Raw genomic sequence first — 18,057 nt, forward strand, 5'->3', positions numbered from 1 at the left:
ATGTTTCACAGCAAGCACGCTCAGCAGCTCCTGTCTTATTTAATCTGTTAGATCTTCCGAAGTAAACCATTTTGTCCATTTTCCTCACTCCATCCCAGCCTTTCCCTTTTATGGAGATTAGTCCAACATTCTTCTAAATGCTTCAGCAGCATTGCATCAGTAAATCAGTAGAATATGCAAGTTTGAAAGCACTTGGAACACACCTCACAAGCATGAACGCAATGTTAGAGCTCCAAACCAAACACAGTGACTGAGCGAGCTTGTGCGCCGGTGCTGCTGATGAATAAAGGGAAAACAGACATTTCGAAATAAAGCGAGTTAATCATTGCCTGGCGGTGACACGTGCTTCCAAGAAGACACGCTTACACTACCATTCAAAAGTTTGGGGTCACCCAGACAATTTTGTGTTTTCCATGAGAAGTCACACTTTTATTTACCACCATAAGTTGCAAAATGAATAGAAAATATAGTCGAGACATTTTTCTGGCCATTTTGAGCATTTAATCGACCCCACAAATGTGATGCTCCAGAAACTCAATCTGCTCAAAGGAAGGTCAGTTTTATAGCTTCTCTAAAGAGCTCAACTGTTTTCAGCTGTGCTAACATGATTGTACAAGGGTTTTCTAATCATCCATTAGCCTTCTGAGGCAATGAGCAAACACATTGTACCATTAGAACACTGGAGTGAGAGTTGCTGGAAATGGGCCTCTATACACCTATCATTATCTCTAGCCGCTTTATCCTTCTACAGGGTCGCAGGCAAGCTGGAGCCTATCCCAGCTGACTACGGGCGAAAGGCGGGGTACACCCTGGACAAGTCGCCAGGTCATCACAGGGCTGACACATAGACACAGACAACCATTCACACTCACATTCACACCTACGGTCAATTTAGAGCCACCAGTTAACCTAACCTGCATGTCTTTGGACTGTGGGGGAAACCGGAGCACCCGGAGGAAACCCATGCGGACACGGGGAGAACATGCAAACTCCGCACAGAAAGGCCCTCGCCGGCCACGGGGCTCGAACCCAGGACCTTCTTGCTGTGAGGCAACAGCGCTAACCACTACACCACCCCATTAGCAATGTATAGAGTGGATTTCTGATTAGTTTAAAGTGATCTTCATTGAAAAGAACAGTGCTTTTCTTTCAAAAATAAGGACATTTCAAAGTGACCCCAAACTTTAGTGTATAAAAATGCACACGGATACAGGAGGGGATTTCATCTCATTCTCATCATCTCTAGCCACTTTATCCTTCTACAGGGTCGCAGGCAAGCTGGAGCCTATCCCAGCTGACTATGGGCGAAAGGCGGGGTACACCCTGGACAAGTCGCCAGGTCATCACAGGGCTGACACATAGACACAGACAACCATTCACACTCACGGTCAATTTAGAGTCACCAGTTAACCTAACCTGCATGTCTTTGGACTGTGGGGGAAACCGGAGCACCCGGAGGAAACCCACACGGACAACATGCAAACTCCACACAGAAAGGCCCTCGCCGGCCCCGGGGCTCGAACCCAGGACCTTCTTGCTGTGAGGCGACAGCGCTAACCACTACACCACCGTGCCGCCCAGGAGGGGATTTGTTCGAGGTTTTTAGAAGTGGAGGCACGGTTTTAAAGGCTAAAGAGTGCACATACATGTGCATCAGGGCTGATTCTTCTTCTTCTTCTTCTTCTTGATCTACAGGATGTTCTGGGTTCGATGCCGTCACAGTGAACCAGAGCTTTTGAAGGATGTGTCGCGCGCTCTGATTGCTCGGTAGGCGTCGGGAGCGCGCTGATTGCTCGGTCAGCGTCGGGAGCGCGCTCTGTCACCGTGCGGGCGGAGTTCCAAGCGCGTCGCGCGCTTCAAAGAGCAAGCAAGGAAGGAACGGCGCGCGACTGTTCCTCCAGCCGTCTTTAATCCAGCGCCGGTGCGCACGCGAGTCTCAGACGGAACACCGGGACGCGACTTGTGAGACTGTTTCCAAGAAATGATGGATGTGCTGATGGTCTGTTCCAGATACTGAATTTCCAAAAATATATATATAAATATATATATATAAAATCGGTGAAGTACCGTAAGTGCGGGGGAAACGACCTGGGAAGAGGATGAGCAGAAGAATCCATATGCCATATTGAGTCTTTCAAGTGGTGTAAAAATCCTCGTGCGCTTTTGTTTGTGTTTGTGTTTGTCCTCGTAATCGCAATGCTGGTGCGCCGTAGCGGCCCGGTGGCGTGCGCTCGCGCTCCAAGGCGCAGACACAAGCGCGTGGACAGCGACGAGACCGCGGCCAAGAGCCCGAGACTGAACGAGTGTGTCGGAGGAGACACGGCGCTTTTCCTGGCCGCCTCTCCGGTGTCTCCGCGCAACGGGAGCGCAGTGTCGGTGTGCGCAGCCCCGGGCCCGTCCCGCATCGGCCAGTTCCTGCTGCTGCCCTCCGTCGACCCGACCGCCGCACACAGCGCGTGGGACATGGACACCGGTGAGGAGCTCGTGTGCAAGGTACGAGACCTCAACACCGTCTGGTTTTACCCACAGACTCAGCAGGATCATTCAATATAGTTGACGTGCAAGTGATGCACAGGAGTCAATCCATTTTATATATATATATATATATATATATATATATATATATATATATATATATATATATGTGGTTAGCACTGTCGCCACACAGCAAGAAGGTCCTAGGTTCGAGTATCTGTGTGGAGTGGGTTTCCTCCGGGTGCTCCTGTTTCCCCTACAGTCCAAAGACATGCAGGTTAGGTTAACTGGTGTCTGACCGTAGGTGTGAATGGTTGTTTGTGTCAACCCTGAGATGACCTGGCGACTTGTCCAGGGTGTACCCAGCCTCTCGCACATAGTCAGCTGGGATAGGCTCCAGCTTGCCTGCGACCCCGTAGGACAGGATAAGCGGCTACAGATAAGGGATGAATAGATGTATATATGGTGTAGTGGTTAGCGCTGTAGCCTCACAGCAAGAAGGTCCTGGGTTCGAGCCAAGCGGCCAACGAGGGCCTTTCTGTGTGGAGTTTGCATGTTCTCTCCGTGTCCGCATGGGTTTCCTCCAGGTGCTCCAGTTTCCCCTACAGTCCAAAGACATGCAGGTTAGGTTAACTGGTGACTCTAAATTGACCGTACGTGTGAATGTGAGTGTGAATGGTTGTTTGTGCCAACCCTGAGATAACCTGGCGACTTGTCCAGGGTGTACCCCGCCTCTCGCCCGTAGTCAGCTGGGATAGGCTCCAGCTTGCCTGCGACTCTGTAGAACAGGATAAAGTGGCTACAAATGATGGATGGATGAATGGATATTTCAAATCTGCATGTGTATCATCCAGAGACTGCACCAAAGAAAAAGATTATAGATATCCAAACAAATTGCTGAATTTTCATTTGTCATGTCATGAGAATAATGTGAGTCATCAAAGCAACCACAGAAAGAAACATTCGTCTGGAGCATGTGATATTGAGCAAACTGGTCAGAGTCGGTATCAGTCAAATATTTCTGCATTTATTCGTGCTCATTTGCATACAGGAGCGTTCTACAGGATCGATCCTAGCCTATAAATACAGGATAATATCACAGCAATGACTGCAGCACTCGAAGTATTAAGCTGAATAAGAGTGTACAAGTTCGTCAGGGCATTGAGCAAGTGAGTCAGATGATCAGACTGAATGAATGTGGGAACTGTATGAATGTGTGATTTCTTTTCCAGCACACGAGCATACCCGATCGAGTCAGTATTCCTCGAGGCATCAGTTGTCCTTCATTTTGTTCGATGAAATGTACTGTGAAGATCGTTTTAACTTCTTATTCTGCCACTATAATTCAAATCCAAGACACTGCATTGTCAGTAATGTCATTCAGTCGTTTATTTCCATACAAGAGCCTTGTACAATATATGAGAAAAGAAATTCAGTAACATAAGAGTTACATCCTTGTGCCAAATCACAAGACTGAGCAAAACAAGACCAAATTTTGAAAGTATTCTGTATCCTGCAGGTGTTTGACATGGGCCAGTACCAAGAGAAGATCAGGGCTTACAGCGTGCTGCCAAGACACAGGAATATCGCCCAGATCAAAGACATTATCCTCGGGGAACGCAAGGCCTATGTGTTCCAAGAGAAGGACTACTGCGACATGCACACTTTCGTGAAGAGCTGCAAGCGTCTGCCTGAAGAGCAAGCCTCGAAGCTTTTTTATCAGATAGCCTCTGCAGTGGCTCACTGCCACCAGAACGGCATCGTGCTGGGGGACCTGAAGCTTCGCAAGTTCGTGTTTGCAGACGAGAAGAGGTGAGCAGTGTTCGAGCTCTGTGTGTATGTGTGTTGAGAAGAGGTGAAAGGACATGTGGGCTCTATTATTCAGAGGCGTGTCAGTTCTGTTTTCACTCAGTTCTCACTTCCTTCTGCCTCTATCACATGCCGCAGGTGTTTCTCAGCAGATGTGCTGGTTCATATAACTCGCTTACTCATATTTCTACAGAAGAGGAAGCACGAAACAAATCGGAACTGTAAATCAGTCCGGAGAATGTGATTACTCCGATTAGCAAGTCAGCATGCAAAATACCACACAACGGCTCACATTTCGCATGTAAATTCATACGAGTTGGCTGAAAAACAGGCATATAATCCAAACACAATCGATCTGCTTTGAATTTTGTATGGGGAGTAAGGAATAATGCTCAAATGTCAGGGAAATACCTGATGTTATAATAACACGCTAACTCTTACCTACATTTAAGAAAATCCCCAACAAAACAGAACAATAACTGGAAAGTGCTGCTCAAAGCATTCTGGGAATTCCATCCCAATGATATATAAATAGAACGTCTATCTTTTACACCAGTGGGCGCGCCACTAAGCCTGCAGCTAAAAACAATTCAGCTTGCCTTGGTACACTTGGCATTTCTTGAGCACATTTTCAAGTATGAGCTTTTGATCAAAATTCAGGAATGGACGTGTGCCACAGTCGCCCAGTTTCGGATGATTCACAGGTCATAGCATTGTTCCGAGACGGAGGGTGAGAACCTGCTACTCAGGATCATGGTTCTTTTCCTGAAGGTGCACAGTAACCAGATTAAACCTACCATTGCAACACTTTTTACCTCCAGCTTTGCTTATTAACCCAGACACAGCAAACTGACGTCATATGGGTGCCTTTTTTCTGTTAGAAGCATTTTATTACGAAAAAAAAAACCCATGCAAAAATGATAATTCTGCTGATAATGGATTCTTTTTTTCTTGGTCACATGGAGGCTTGTTCTACGTGGGCTTGATGCACATACGTCAAATGGCTCAGCAAATAGACGTGATAAGAACCAGGCAAGAAAAGTTGAATTGGGTGATGACAGGAATGACCTCTCATGCACGCACGCACACACACACCATCTTGGAATGCATCTTAGTGAGACACCAGTTGGTCCTGCGTCACTGATCTGGCAGGAGATATTTTCAGGTAATTAAACATGGCCAGATGTATGCTGAGAGCACAGCCACAGCTGCAGCAAGCACCAAGGATACAGCAGTGTTAGTTCTGTACAGTGAGTTCTCTCCCATACACAGAGAGAGAGAGAGAGAGAGAGAGAGAGCGAGGGCTATGAGTCACTCTCTCCAGCTCTCTGGCGCGATGCTGTTGTGTCATCTGCAAACCCCTCAGACTGCATGTCTGACAGTCGGTGATGAAACATAATTCACTGAGACGCGGCTCGGCTTTCACCGAGGGGGAGACCGAACACACACATTTACACACACAGACACAAATCATCAAAACCCAGCCGCTGTTTCTGGAAATAGGGCCAAGCATATTTAAGCATTGATTAGAGTAAAAAAGAGAGAGAGAGTGTGTGTGTAAATTGGTGCTTTGGAAACTGTTGTGCACATCTTTGTATAAAACAAGGCTGTAATTACATAGTGATTTGCTTTGCACTTGTTCTGTTCCTCCAGCTCCTGGAGGAACTGTGTGTTCCAGGACGACACGATTTAAACTGTCCTCTATTTGAAACGTGGTATATGAATTGATTCAATAAACAAATCTGAACAATGTGTTCTGGTTGACACATTAAAGTCTAACAGTAATGTGACATTTTTACCACAGCCCGATTTAACACGTTTTTTTCTTTAACATATCAATAGGATGTTCAGGTGATCGTGATCTGTCAGCAGTAAGTTAAGAAAAAAAGATTTTCGTCCACGTCACATCCCACCATGTCATATTCAAACCCGTTTTCTGCACATAACTATCATTAAGTTTTCGGCAAGGGTAAGAAGGGTAGACTTTAACATTGCAGCAATAACTTTGGCGCAATGTTCTAAAATCATCCATCCATCCATCCATTATCTGTAGCCGCTTATCCTGTTCTACAGGGTTGCAGGCAAGCTGGAGCCTATCCCAGCTGACTACGTGCGAAAGGCGGGGTACACCCTGGACAAGTCGCCAGGTCATCACAGGGCTGACACATAGACACAGGCAACCATTCACACTCACATTCACACCTACGCTCAATTTAGAGTCACCAGTTAACCTAACCTGCATGTCTTTGGACTGTCGGGGAAACCAGAGCACCCGGAGGAAACCCACGCGGACACGGGGAGAACATGCAAACTCCATACAGAATGGCCCTCACCGGCCTCTGGGCTCGAACCCAGAACCTTCTTGCTGTGAGGCAACAGTGCTAACCGCTACACCACCGTGCCACCCATTCTAAAATCATCTGCTTTGATAATTGTTTGTGTCACAACCTTATTAGGACTCTTCTCACAACATTTCCAGTTAGACAGAAACCTCAATGTGACCCATTTGCAGAACAGTAGTAGTTTTCAGTTGCATTTGCTTGATGCTTTTATCCAAAGTGACTTGCATTTGAGACTGAATACAACTGAGCAGTTCACTTCGAGTTAAGGGTCTTGTTCAAGGACACAACCATGGTGCAGGGATTTGAAATCGCAACCTTCTGAACAGTGGACTAAAGCTATATCTACTGGGCCACCATTTCTCCCAGTGCATATCGAATGAATATCCACTTTTCCCAAAAAAAAAACATAAGGGATAACGGGTACAGGCCCAAAGTTGTGTATAGGCGTCAGTCAGGCGGGGGTTAAACAGGGAACCTACAGCATGTTTCAACAAAATTTTTGTTTTTATTTTTGCCAGAAAGGTTGGGATGCATAAACAGCAATCGGTCATTCATTCTTAATAACTGCCATGTTCATGGTGCTTTAAGTTGGGTTACTAGTTTGCTCATCCATCCATTTCCTCTAGCGCTTATCCAGTGCTGATCAGGGGGAAGCTGGAGCCAATCCCAGCTGACATTGGGTGAGAGGTGGGGTTCACCCTGGACAGGTCGCCAATCTATCACAGGGCTAATACAGAGATGAACAACCATTCACACTCAAATTCACACTTCTGGGCAATTTAGAGTAGCCAGTTGAGTCGCCAATCTGCATGTCTTTGAGAGGAAACCCACACAGGCATGAGGAGAACGTGCAGACTCCACACAGAAGGGCCCCAATCGACCACGAGCTTGAAACCCAGAACCTGCTTACTGTGAGGCAACAGTGCTAACCACGACACCACCGTGCTGCCTAGTTTGCTCATGTTTTGGGAAATGAAACCAACTCAATTCATACAAAATTATCGCTGGCAGCTACGAAGAAAATAACGTCCTGAGCACATCTCTAGTTGGACCTAATCATTAACTTGAGTGATGTAGCTGAGTCTGAGGAACTGCTGAGCCAGAATTATCACACCATGCTGACAGTGCTGGCATTTTTATTATAATTATTATTAGTGTATTTTTTTAACCTGTGTTTTCAGTGGTTTCCAGGGCAAAAAAAAAAAAAAAAAGGCTCAGGCCACACCCACTTCTGGTTTAACTCTGCATACAGATATTCTATTTAGAGCATTAAACAGATACAGATGGTGGGATTGCATTGCATCCCTGCCGTGTTGGTTGCACATTAAAATGGGACATGTAATCGTATGATGACTTAAAAAAGTTTGCTATTTCATACTACATTGAGTGTAACCTTTATTGGTTTCTTTTAGGACTCATTTAAAGCTCGGAGGCCTGGAGGACTGTCGGATCCTGACCGGTGAGGACGATTCAGTTTCGGATACGCATGGCTGTCCAGCTTACGTCAGTCCAGAAATTCTGAGTGGTGGAGGCAGCTACTCAGGGAAGCGAGCGGATGCCTGGAGCCTAGGCGTCATGCTCTACACAATGCTGGCAGGCCGCTATCCATTCCATGACTCAGACCCAGCCACGCTCTTCTCCAAGATACGGCGTGGTGCCTACGGCCTGCCTGAGGGCCTCTCAGCACGGGCACGCTGCCTTGTGCGAAGCCTCCTACGCAGGGAGCCCAGTGAGAGGCTGAGCGCCACCGACGTGCTCCTCCACCCATGGTTCCGTGGTGGCACCGAACACGACGTCGACGAACAAGAAGTCGGCTTGGCTGAGCAGAGAGTGCCTCAGGTGCACGTGGAGTTGAACGAGCAAAATTTCTTTTGCTGACAAAAACTTCTCAATGGCTCTGATTTGGACCAATATTTGAAGCATACGTATATAATTGGAGCAGCTCTTCTCCTGGTGGTTCGACGCCATGGTTCACATTAAAAACTGAATGGTTCTTTAATTTAGAGCAGGACAAGCAGCTACTCTGCTGATGAGATCTCCCCAGTGGTTTGGATTCGAGACAAAAACTCAGATGTGCTCTTACGGGTTCTTACATTTTAGACTCACGCACTGCGATAAGTTACGGGCTCGCAAATGTTAGTCCTCGGTGGTTTGGATTTGGACCAATAACTGTTTGACACATCCTTATGGATCCTTAAATTTTCGACTCGGGAACACTTGTTAATGTTAATTTATGGGTTCTTTAAAGTGTATGCACTTGTGTGTGCGTGCAAAGTGCCATATAGTCTGTGTTTGGTTAAGAGGCTTGATGCACATTGGTTGGTGTACAATGAAGTGATTTTGGTGCTAATGACCTCCTTTATGATGATGCTGTATGAAGTGAGCACTGAGGCAAGGAAAATTCAAGGCTTTCATCAAAAAAAAAAAAAACAACCTCAGCTGAGTCCTGAGGACTCGAAACGTATTAACTAAAGAGGGGGAAGGGAACATGAGCTTGATCTGTAGCTTTACTCACACTATCCAGTCGAGAGGAATTCACTAACTCGTACGTTGACTCCAGCAGCACCAAAAGAGCACAGACTCAAATGTAAATCGAAATTGTGGTGAATGTCTGACTCTCCAAAAGGAGTGAAATGAAAAGGCCAATCTCTGACCTCTGGGCCTGATAATGCTTTTGTGGGCATCAGTTGACCATCGCGACTACTAGTATTGGATTTAGCCCTTCTCTCAAGCATATTCCGTATCTCATTTTTAAGTCATATCTCGTATGACCTTTGACCCATGTACTAGTGTTAAAATGTTATGTAATGTCATGTTAAATTGTAGCCAGTAAGCAAATTTACACTGCATAGCGTCAGACTACATAAATGGATATTGAAGGACACTGAAGGACATAAGTACCGTATCCATATTGTTAGCAAGTGCAACATTTCCTTACTTGAATTAGCAAAACATGGTGCTTTTAGCCCAGCAGACAAGGTCATGTGTAGTCTTGACAGAGAAGCAGATTAAGCTGAGATTATTCCGTATGACTGCATGTGTGGGTTTATTTTATTATTATTATTTTTTTTTTTTTACTTTTGAGCTACTGTACTCCAAGGTGACTAAGTAACCCACAATAACTCAGCTGAAAGGGTAGAACCTATTTTTGGAGGCTCTAATGTTTCCTCCCCCTCTACTGCGGGAAGTTGTACTGTATGTTACCTCCGAGGCAAAGTGCCTCCGAGCTCATAACAATGTGAGGTTGCAAAAACGACCTGTCCATGCATTGAGAGTGTTGACACGGGTGCGCAAAGTTCATATTGCACTGTGAATTCTGTATTTTGTGACACGGCCTCAAGGTTAAACCACGAGGCCCTAAGCGAAAATAAATATTAGTTGTAAAAGCAAAATGTTGTAAATACATCCTGTACATTATAAGTGTGTGAACAGATTGAATAAAGATGAACTTTTTTTTCCATCCAAGAGAGAGAGTTTTTCTGTCAAGGAGCCTTACAGAGCCTTGCGTAAGTATTCACACACACACACACACACACACACACACACACACACACACACACACACACACCCCTCATATACCGTATAATACCATAGTAACCTGGGATTATACGATCTCATGCGTGTACACGAAATAGCTCATAATAATGAAGTGGAGGAGAAAATTCAATATACTTTGCAAAATTATTTCCAAATAAAAACATACATGTTGTGATTGCATAAGTATTCACCCCATCGCGCTAAACACTGGAAATTACTTCAACCACAGCCAGCTACTCAGAAGTCACATGATCAGGTGTGAATCCGTGTGTAACTGAAATGACGTAAACAGCAGCAAGAAGATCAAGAAGGAAGGTAGCAACATAATTCTGGAACAACGTTTGCGAGTTTGTAATTTTGCAAACTGTGTTGACACCACATCCACCACCACTACCCTCTCTTTTTCATTATTACGGGGAAGTTGTGGCTCAGTGGTTAAGGCATTGTGTTACTGATTTGAAAAAAAATTTTTTTTTTTCAAATCTAAGCATTGCCAATCTGCCACTGTTGGGTCTTTGATCATGATGCTTACCCCTCATCTGTTTAGCTGTATCCTGTCTCAACTGTAAGTCACGTTGTATAAAAATGACAGTCAAATGAGCATATGGTGTAAAATGTATACTATATAGAGGATATTACACGGTGGCACGAAGATATGAAGTTTATCTTGGAGTGGCGAATGTATATTTCACGAGTGATGTATTTTTCAACACGAGAAGATAAACTTCATACTTTCATGCCACCCTGTAATGCTCTTTATATTATATGGACACATCCACAAAGCAAATACGCAAGTTAACAAAAATAATTTTTAGTTTTAACCGGTTCACCATTTTGACAGCGCACGTCTAATCAGTGGGAAAACACTGGGAGTGACATCAGCGTTGTGAAATATCAGGAACTAATATACATACAGGACACTTTTTCGATAGAATAAAAGCATGTATTCTATTCCCTGGGCGGCAACGGTGGTGTAGTGGTTAGCGCTGTCGCCTCACAGCAAGAAGGTCCTGGGTTCGAGCCCCGGGGCCGGCGAGGGCCTTTCTGTGTGGAGTTTGCATGTTCTCCCCGTGTCCGCGTGGGTTTCCTCCGGGTGCTCCGGTTTCCCCCACAGTCCAAAGACATGCAGGTTAGGTTAACTGGTGACTCTAAATTGACCGTAGGTGTGAATGTGAGTGTGAATGGTTGTCTGTGTCTATGTGTCAGCCCTGTGATGACCTGGCGACTTGTCCAGGGTGTACCCCGCCTTTCGCCCGTAGTCAGCTGGGATAGGCTCCAGCTTGCCTGCGACCCTGTAGAACAGGATAAAGCGGCTAGAGATAATGAGTTGAGATGAGATTCTATTCCCTTCGAGCAAGTTTCATTCATTTGGTTTGATAGCATGCAATACTGTTAGCATATGTGTATTACACCACTCTACCCAATGGAGAATGGGCTTGCAATATTGTTACAATATTGTACATTGTCAAGACAACACAACACATGTCAGACCTCATGCGAATATCCAAATGACAAAACTTTTCTGCTGAGCATGTGCACAAGACGAGGCGAATCCCGTGCTACTGCTAGAATTAGCTATGCTATAATTAAGCACTAAATAAATAAACTAAAACACTGAAACCGAAGACGCACTGAACACCCGAAAGGCTACCAAAACTTCATTAGATATTCTTTACACATATTTATAAGAGAAAAACATACCAACGGACATCGAAAAACTGGAAAAGAGACACATCGGAGATGTAAAACTTCCGCACTAGTGAGTGACGGTTTGTAAACAAACATGGCCGCCAGGTTTGCTTTGTTAAAAGCGGAAGATTTTGAGAGAATTTTAGCTGCCAGGTTGCTCCGTTGTGTGTAGTTCTTGATGTTGATTTTAAAAGTAACTAAGTAAATTACGTAGGGAGATGAATACTTAAGTCTGAGTGAAAAATACTGCAGTGAGTGTGCAGCATGGAAGGAGAGTCTTGGGGCAGAAATCTTAGTTTCTCAGCTGTTAGCCTGTGCTACTGATGAATGCTACAGTGGCTGTAGGTGACTTCACTGCTGCGTTCACAGCGCCAACTTGCGGGTAAGCTAGCATTGGCCTTTGAGAATGCTGATATGAAGAGAGTATGTATTATCCATCCATCCATACATTATCTCTAGCCGCTTTATCCTGTTCTACAGGGTCGCAGGCAAGCTGGAGCCTATCCCAGCTGACTATGGGTGAAAGGCGGGGTACACCCTGGACAAGTCGCCAGGTCATCACAGGGCTGACACATAGACACAGACAACCATTCACACTCACATTCACACCTACGGTCAATTTAGAGTCACCAGTTAACCTAACCTACATGTCTTTGGACTGTGGAGGAAACCAGAGCACCCGGAGGAAACCCACGCGGACACAGGGAGAACATGCAAACTCCACACAGAAAGGCCCTCGCCGGCCACGGGGCTCAAACCCAGGACCTTCTTGCTGTGAGGCAACAGTGCTACCCACTACACCACCATGCCGCCCCTGTATATAATAATAATAATAATAATAATAGTAGCACGGGCGGCACGGTGGTGTAGTGGTTAGCGCTGTGGCCTCACAGCAAGAAGGTCCTGGGTTCGAGCCCTGGGGCCGGTGAGGGCCTTTCTGTGTGGAGTTTGCATGTTCTCCCCGTGTCCGCGTGGGTTTCCTCCGGGTGCTCCGGTTTCCCCCACAGTCCAAAGACATGCAGGTTAGGTTAACTGGTGACTCTAAATTGACCGTAGGTGTGAATGTGAGTGTGAATGGTTGTCTGTGTCTATGTGTCAGCCCTGTGATGACCTGGCGACTTGTCCAGGGTGTACCCCGCCTTTCGCCCGTAGTCAGCTGGGATAAGCTCCAGCTTGCCTGCGACCCTGTAGAAGGATAAAGCGGCTACAGATCATGAGATGAGATGAGATAATAGTAGTAGGCTTTTTTTCATAGTATATGAGATATATTCCATTCAGCTACTTGTCTTCGACTCGCTCAATATCATGCTAGCTGGATGGTATATATCTAATATACCATGAAAAAAAGCCAGCCAATATTATTTAAATATGTCACTCAGGTCCATAATGTATTTCTTATGAAAAATGCAAGTTTTTCCAACACAAGAAGATAAACTTTATATCTTCAAGCCAACGTGTGATTTTCTTTTTATTATATAGACACATTCACAAACAAAAAGTACCCAAATTTATCAAAACAATACATCAATTTCCTCACAAGTCACATATAGAGATTTATGTCACGGTTTTGGTTCTCAGTGTCCCGCATGTAGTCTGTATGAAAAATACGAGTGGTGTATTTCCCAGTAAAACACTCATGTCAATATAATAATAATAATAATAATAATAATAATATGTAATTGAGTAAGTTATTCTCAAAATCTGTCGACTTCCTGACATACAAAATGTTCACATTTTGAATTATGTTTTAATATTCTATTTGGAAAAGTCTGGCTGTAATGAAATTCTTTTATAATGAATCATCAGTGTTGTACAACAGTTCGTTCCGGTCCACTAATATGATCGGTCAAGCATTTTCAGGAGTGCTGATATTACGTATAACAGCACTGGTGCATTTCACTGTTTGTTCATGACCTAAATTTCCAGTTCTAGTAATAGTTTGTGATACTGAAACTATTAGTACTCCAGGCTGTCAATCAGTCTGTGCGTTGGCATGGCAACACACAATGCTCTATCCAGCTTTAAAGTTAAACACGGATGTGTAGCTTCTTGAAAATGAACTGAATAAGTTAAGGCACAGGTTTATCACTATGTTCTGGAAATGACTCGACTGTTGTGTATAGATTCACGACGTACAATGAAAGTCCATTTCAGTTCTCCATTGTAGCACTACAAAATGTGGAAAAGTTCAAGAGGAGTGAATACTTGTGCAATATTATAGTCATGTGATCACGGTGAAAATGCCAGCGGTCCATTGACATCCTGTAACTGAAATGTTGAATAATTTTGCTCACTTGTCTGTAGCCTTCACCTGCATCAGTTGTCACTTCTGTACTGTATTTGAATGAAAGGCAGGTGAAAATCTCTTCCTGTGTTAAGTGCTGGGGGACTGGAAGAGAACGCTTGGCTTGGCTTATGATACAAGGAGTCAGGTATCTGCAGAAATCTGCTGTGGCTTCAGAGCACCTTGCGTAATCTGCTGATTAGGTCTGGATTAGCTATCAAGATTATAGTGTAGCGTCATGGTTTCTGGAAGGCCGCCAGGCCGCGTCTCACGCTACAGATGCAACTGTTTAAACATGTCACAACCAGCTTTAGATGGTGCTTTCAATCTGTGTGTGTGTGTGTGTGTGTGTGTGTGTGTGTGTGTGTGTGTGTGTGTGTGTGTGTGTGTGATGCTTGTACAACCCCGATTCCAAAAAAGTTGGGACAAAGTACAAATTGTAAATAAAAACGGAATGCAATAATTTACAAATCTCAAAAACTGATATTGTATGCACAATAGAACATAGACAACATATCAAATGTCGAAAGTGAGACATTTTGAAATTTCATGCCAAATATTGGCTCATTTGAAATTTCATGACAGCAACACATCTCAAAAAAGTTGGGACAGGGGCAATAAGAGGCTGGAAAAGTTAAAGGTACAAAAAAGGAACAGCTGGAGGACCAAATTGCAACTCATTAGGTCAATTGGCAATAGGTCATTAACATGACTGGGTATAAAAAGAGCATCTTGGAGTGGCAGCGGCTCTCGGAAGTAAAGATGGGAAGAGGATCACCAATCCCCCTAATTCTGCACCGAAAAATAGTGGAGCAATATCAGAAAGGAGTTCGACAGTGTAAAATTGCAAAGAGTTTGAACATATCATCATCTACAGTGCATAATATCATCAAAAGATTCAGAGAATCTGGAAGAATCTCTGTGCGTAAGGGTCAAGGCCGGAAAACCATACTGGGTGCCCGTGATCTTCGGGCCCTTAGACGGCACTGCATCACATACAGGCATGCTTCTGTATTGGAAATCACAAAATGGGCTCAGGAATATTTCCAGAGAACATTATCTGTGAACGCAATTCACCGTGCCATCCGCCGTTGCCAGCTAAAACTCTATAGTTCAAAGAAGAAGCCGTATCTAAACACGATCCAGAAGCACAGACGTCTTCTCTGGGCCAAGGCTCATTTAAAATGGACTGTGGCAAAGTGGAAAACTGTTCTGTGGTCAGACGAATCAAAATTTGAAGTTCTTTATGGAAATCAGGGACGCCATGTCATTTGGACTAAAGAGGAGAAGGACGACCCAAGTTGTTATCAGCGCTCAGTTCAGAAGCCTGCATCTCTGATGGTATGGGGTTGCATTAGTGCGTGTGGCATGGGCAGCTTACACATCTGGAAAGACACCATCAATGCTGAAAGGTATATCCAGGTTCTAGAGCAACATATGCTCCCATCCAGACGACGTCTCTTTCAGGGAAGACCTTGCATTTTCCAACATGACAATGCCAAACCACATACTGCATCAATTACAGCATCATGGCTGCGTAGAAGAAGGGTCCGGGTACTGAAATGGCCAGCCTGCAGTCCAGATCTTTCACCCATAGAAAACATTTGGCGCATCATAAAACGGAAGATATGACAAAAAAGACCTAAGACAGTTGAGCAACTAGAATCCTACATTAGACAAGAATGGGTTAACATTCCTATCCCTAAACTTGAGCAACTTGTCTCCTCAGTCCCCAGACGTTTACAGACTGTTGTAAAGAGAAAAGGGGATGTCTCACAGTGGTAAATATGGCCTTGTCCCAACTTTTTTGAGACGTGGTGTTGTCATGAAATTTAAAATCACCTAATTTTTCTCTTTAAATGATACATTTTCTCAGTTGGCGGCATGGTGGTGTAGTGGTTAGCGCTGTCGCCTCACAGCAAGAAGGTCCTGGGTTCGAGCCCCGGGGCTGGCGAGGGCCTTTCTGTGTGGAGTTTGCATGTTCTCCCCGTGTCCGCGTGGGTTTCCTCCGGGTGCTCCGGTTTCCCCCACAGTCCAAAGACATGCAGGTTAGGCTAATTGGTGGCTCCAAATTGACCGTAGGTGTGAATGTGAGTGTGAATGGGTGTCTATGTGTCAGCCCTGTGATGACCTGGCGACTTGTCCAGGGTGTACCCCGCCTTTCGCCCGTAGTCAGCTGGGATAGGCTCCAGCTTGCCTGCGACCCTGTAGAAGGATAAAGCGGCTAGAGATGATGAGATGAGATGAGATGAGATTTTCTCAGTTTAAACATTTGATATGTCATCTATGTTCTATTCTGAATAAAATATGGAATTTTCAAACTTCCACATCATTGCATTCCGTTTTTATTTACAATTTGTACTTTGTCCCAACTTTTTTGGAATCGGGGTTGTATATCTTGTTGAGGGCCAACTGTTCCCACAAGGATGTGATATTTTTGCTCTTGTGGAAACCACAAGGTCCCCACAAGGAAAACTGTTTGATTGTTTGCTATAAAAACTGCAGCATTTATTAAAAACAACTTGGAAAAAAAGTCATCGAGTCAAAATGTTTCCATTTGGTTCAAAAGATAAAGTTCAGGTTAAATTGAGGAGTAGGTATAGCATTAATCAGTTGTATTAATAATTACAGTATGTCAATAGAAAGTCCTCACAAGGATAGTAAGACAAACGTGTGTGTGTGTGTGTGTGTGTGTGTGTGTGTGTGTGTGTGTAATCTTCAGGCAATAAATAATGGGCGATATATCAGGTCTTGTTGGCAGGTGTTGATGGACACGAACATATCAACTTTCGACACTGTCACTAAGTGTGATATTAACTGCATTCAAGTGATAAATAAATATGAAGGGCAAAAGAAAATCGACTGCTCGAAGCTACAATATTTTGGGATTTCCAACACTGTAATATTTCACAATGTTCTTATCAATTACATTTCCAGCTAAACCATCTTTACATCATCAATCACCACAGCTAATATTCTGAGGGGGGAAATGTCTCTTTAAAGATCCAGCTGTCAGGAAGCTTCTCAAGACTCAGCTCATCTTTTCTGCCAATTATTATTTTGCCTACATAATTGTAGCCTAGGAGTGGAATGGTGGTGCAGCAGGAAGCGTAACCACATCACAGCTTCAGGATCCTGTGCTCGGGTTACTGCATGTGTGAAGTTTCATGTGTTCTCCCTGAGTTTTTGTGGGTTTCCTCTGAGTTCTTGTGGTTTCCTGCCACCTTCCAAAGCTTTCTTGAGGTGCAGATGGTTAAATAGCTACCCTAAATTGCCCCCTGGGGCGGCACAGTGGTGTAGTGGTTAGCACTGTCGCCTCACAGCAAGAAGGTTCTGGGGTCGAGCCCAGTGGCCGACGGGGGTCTTTCTGTGTGGAGTTTGCATGTTCTCCCCGTGTCTCCTTGGGTTTCCTCCGGGTGCTCCGGTTTCCCCTACAGTCCAAAGACATGCAGATTAGGATAACTGGTGACTCTAAATTGACCGTAGGTGTGAATGTGAGTGTGAATGGTTGTTTGTCTCTATGTGTTGCTCTGCGATAACCTGGCAACTTGTCCAGGGTGTACCCCGCCTCTCACCCATAGTCAGCTGGGATAGGCTCCAGCTTGCCTGCGACCCTGCACAGGATAAGCGGCTACAGATAATGGATGGATGGATGGATGGATGGATGGATGGATGGAAATTGCCCGTGTGTATGTCTGTGTGTCCTAGCGTCCCATTTTGGGTGTACAGTATTCCAACCTGCTCTGGATTCACCACAATCCTATGTTCAACCAAAAGTTAAACCAGCAATGGCATACGCTACAAAACAAAATAATTAAGAAGAAAAACGAGTCCAGAAAGGAATACGACTGAGAAGGGGTAAAGAACAGTGTGTCTTTTCAATGCTGGAGAGTTTTGAAGAGAAAGCATGAAAACCTGAGC

At 44.6% G+C, this 18,057-nt stretch overlaps 1 protein-coding gene across 1 annotated transcript; it reads left to right on the forward strand.

Annotated features, from left to right (window-relative positions):
• The first annotated feature begins 1,780 nt into the window (after positions 1-1,780).
• trib1 (tribbles pseudokinase 1) lies at positions 1,781-10,086 on the forward strand. Its single transcript, XM_060904748.1, has 3 exons — positions 1,781-2,493; positions 3,995-4,287; positions 8,039-10,086. Exons 1-3 carry the CDS (start codon positions 2,197-2,199, stop codon positions 8,502-8,504), a joined length of 1,056 nt encoding a protein of 351 aa, XP_060760731.1. The 5' UTR covers positions 1,781-2,196; the 3' UTR covers positions 8,505-10,086.
• The last annotated feature ends 7,971 nt before the right edge of the window (positions 10,087-18,057 follow it).

Source organism: Neoarius graeffei, chromosome 22 (genome assembly GCF_027579695.1).
Source record: "Neoarius graeffei isolate fNeoGra1 chromosome 22, fNeoGra1.pri, whole genome shotgun sequence".
NCBI classification, from domain to species: Eukaryota; Metazoa; Chordata; class Actinopteri; order Siluriformes; family Ariidae; genus Neoarius; species Neoarius graeffei.

Coding starts and splice junctions, on each gene's coding strand:
- trib1 (XM_060904748.1), top strand. CDS start 2,197: ATGCTGGTGCGCCGTAGCGGCCCGGTGGCGTGCGCTCGCGCTCCAAGG. Junction 2,494..3,994: donor GTGAGGAGCTCGTGTGCAAG/GTACGAGACCTC, acceptor TGTATCCTGCAG/GTGTTTGACATGGGCCAGTA. Junction 4,288..8,038: donor GTGTTTGCAGACGAGAAGAG/GTGAGCAGTGTT, acceptor GGTTTCTTTTAG/GACTCATTTAAAGCTCGGAG.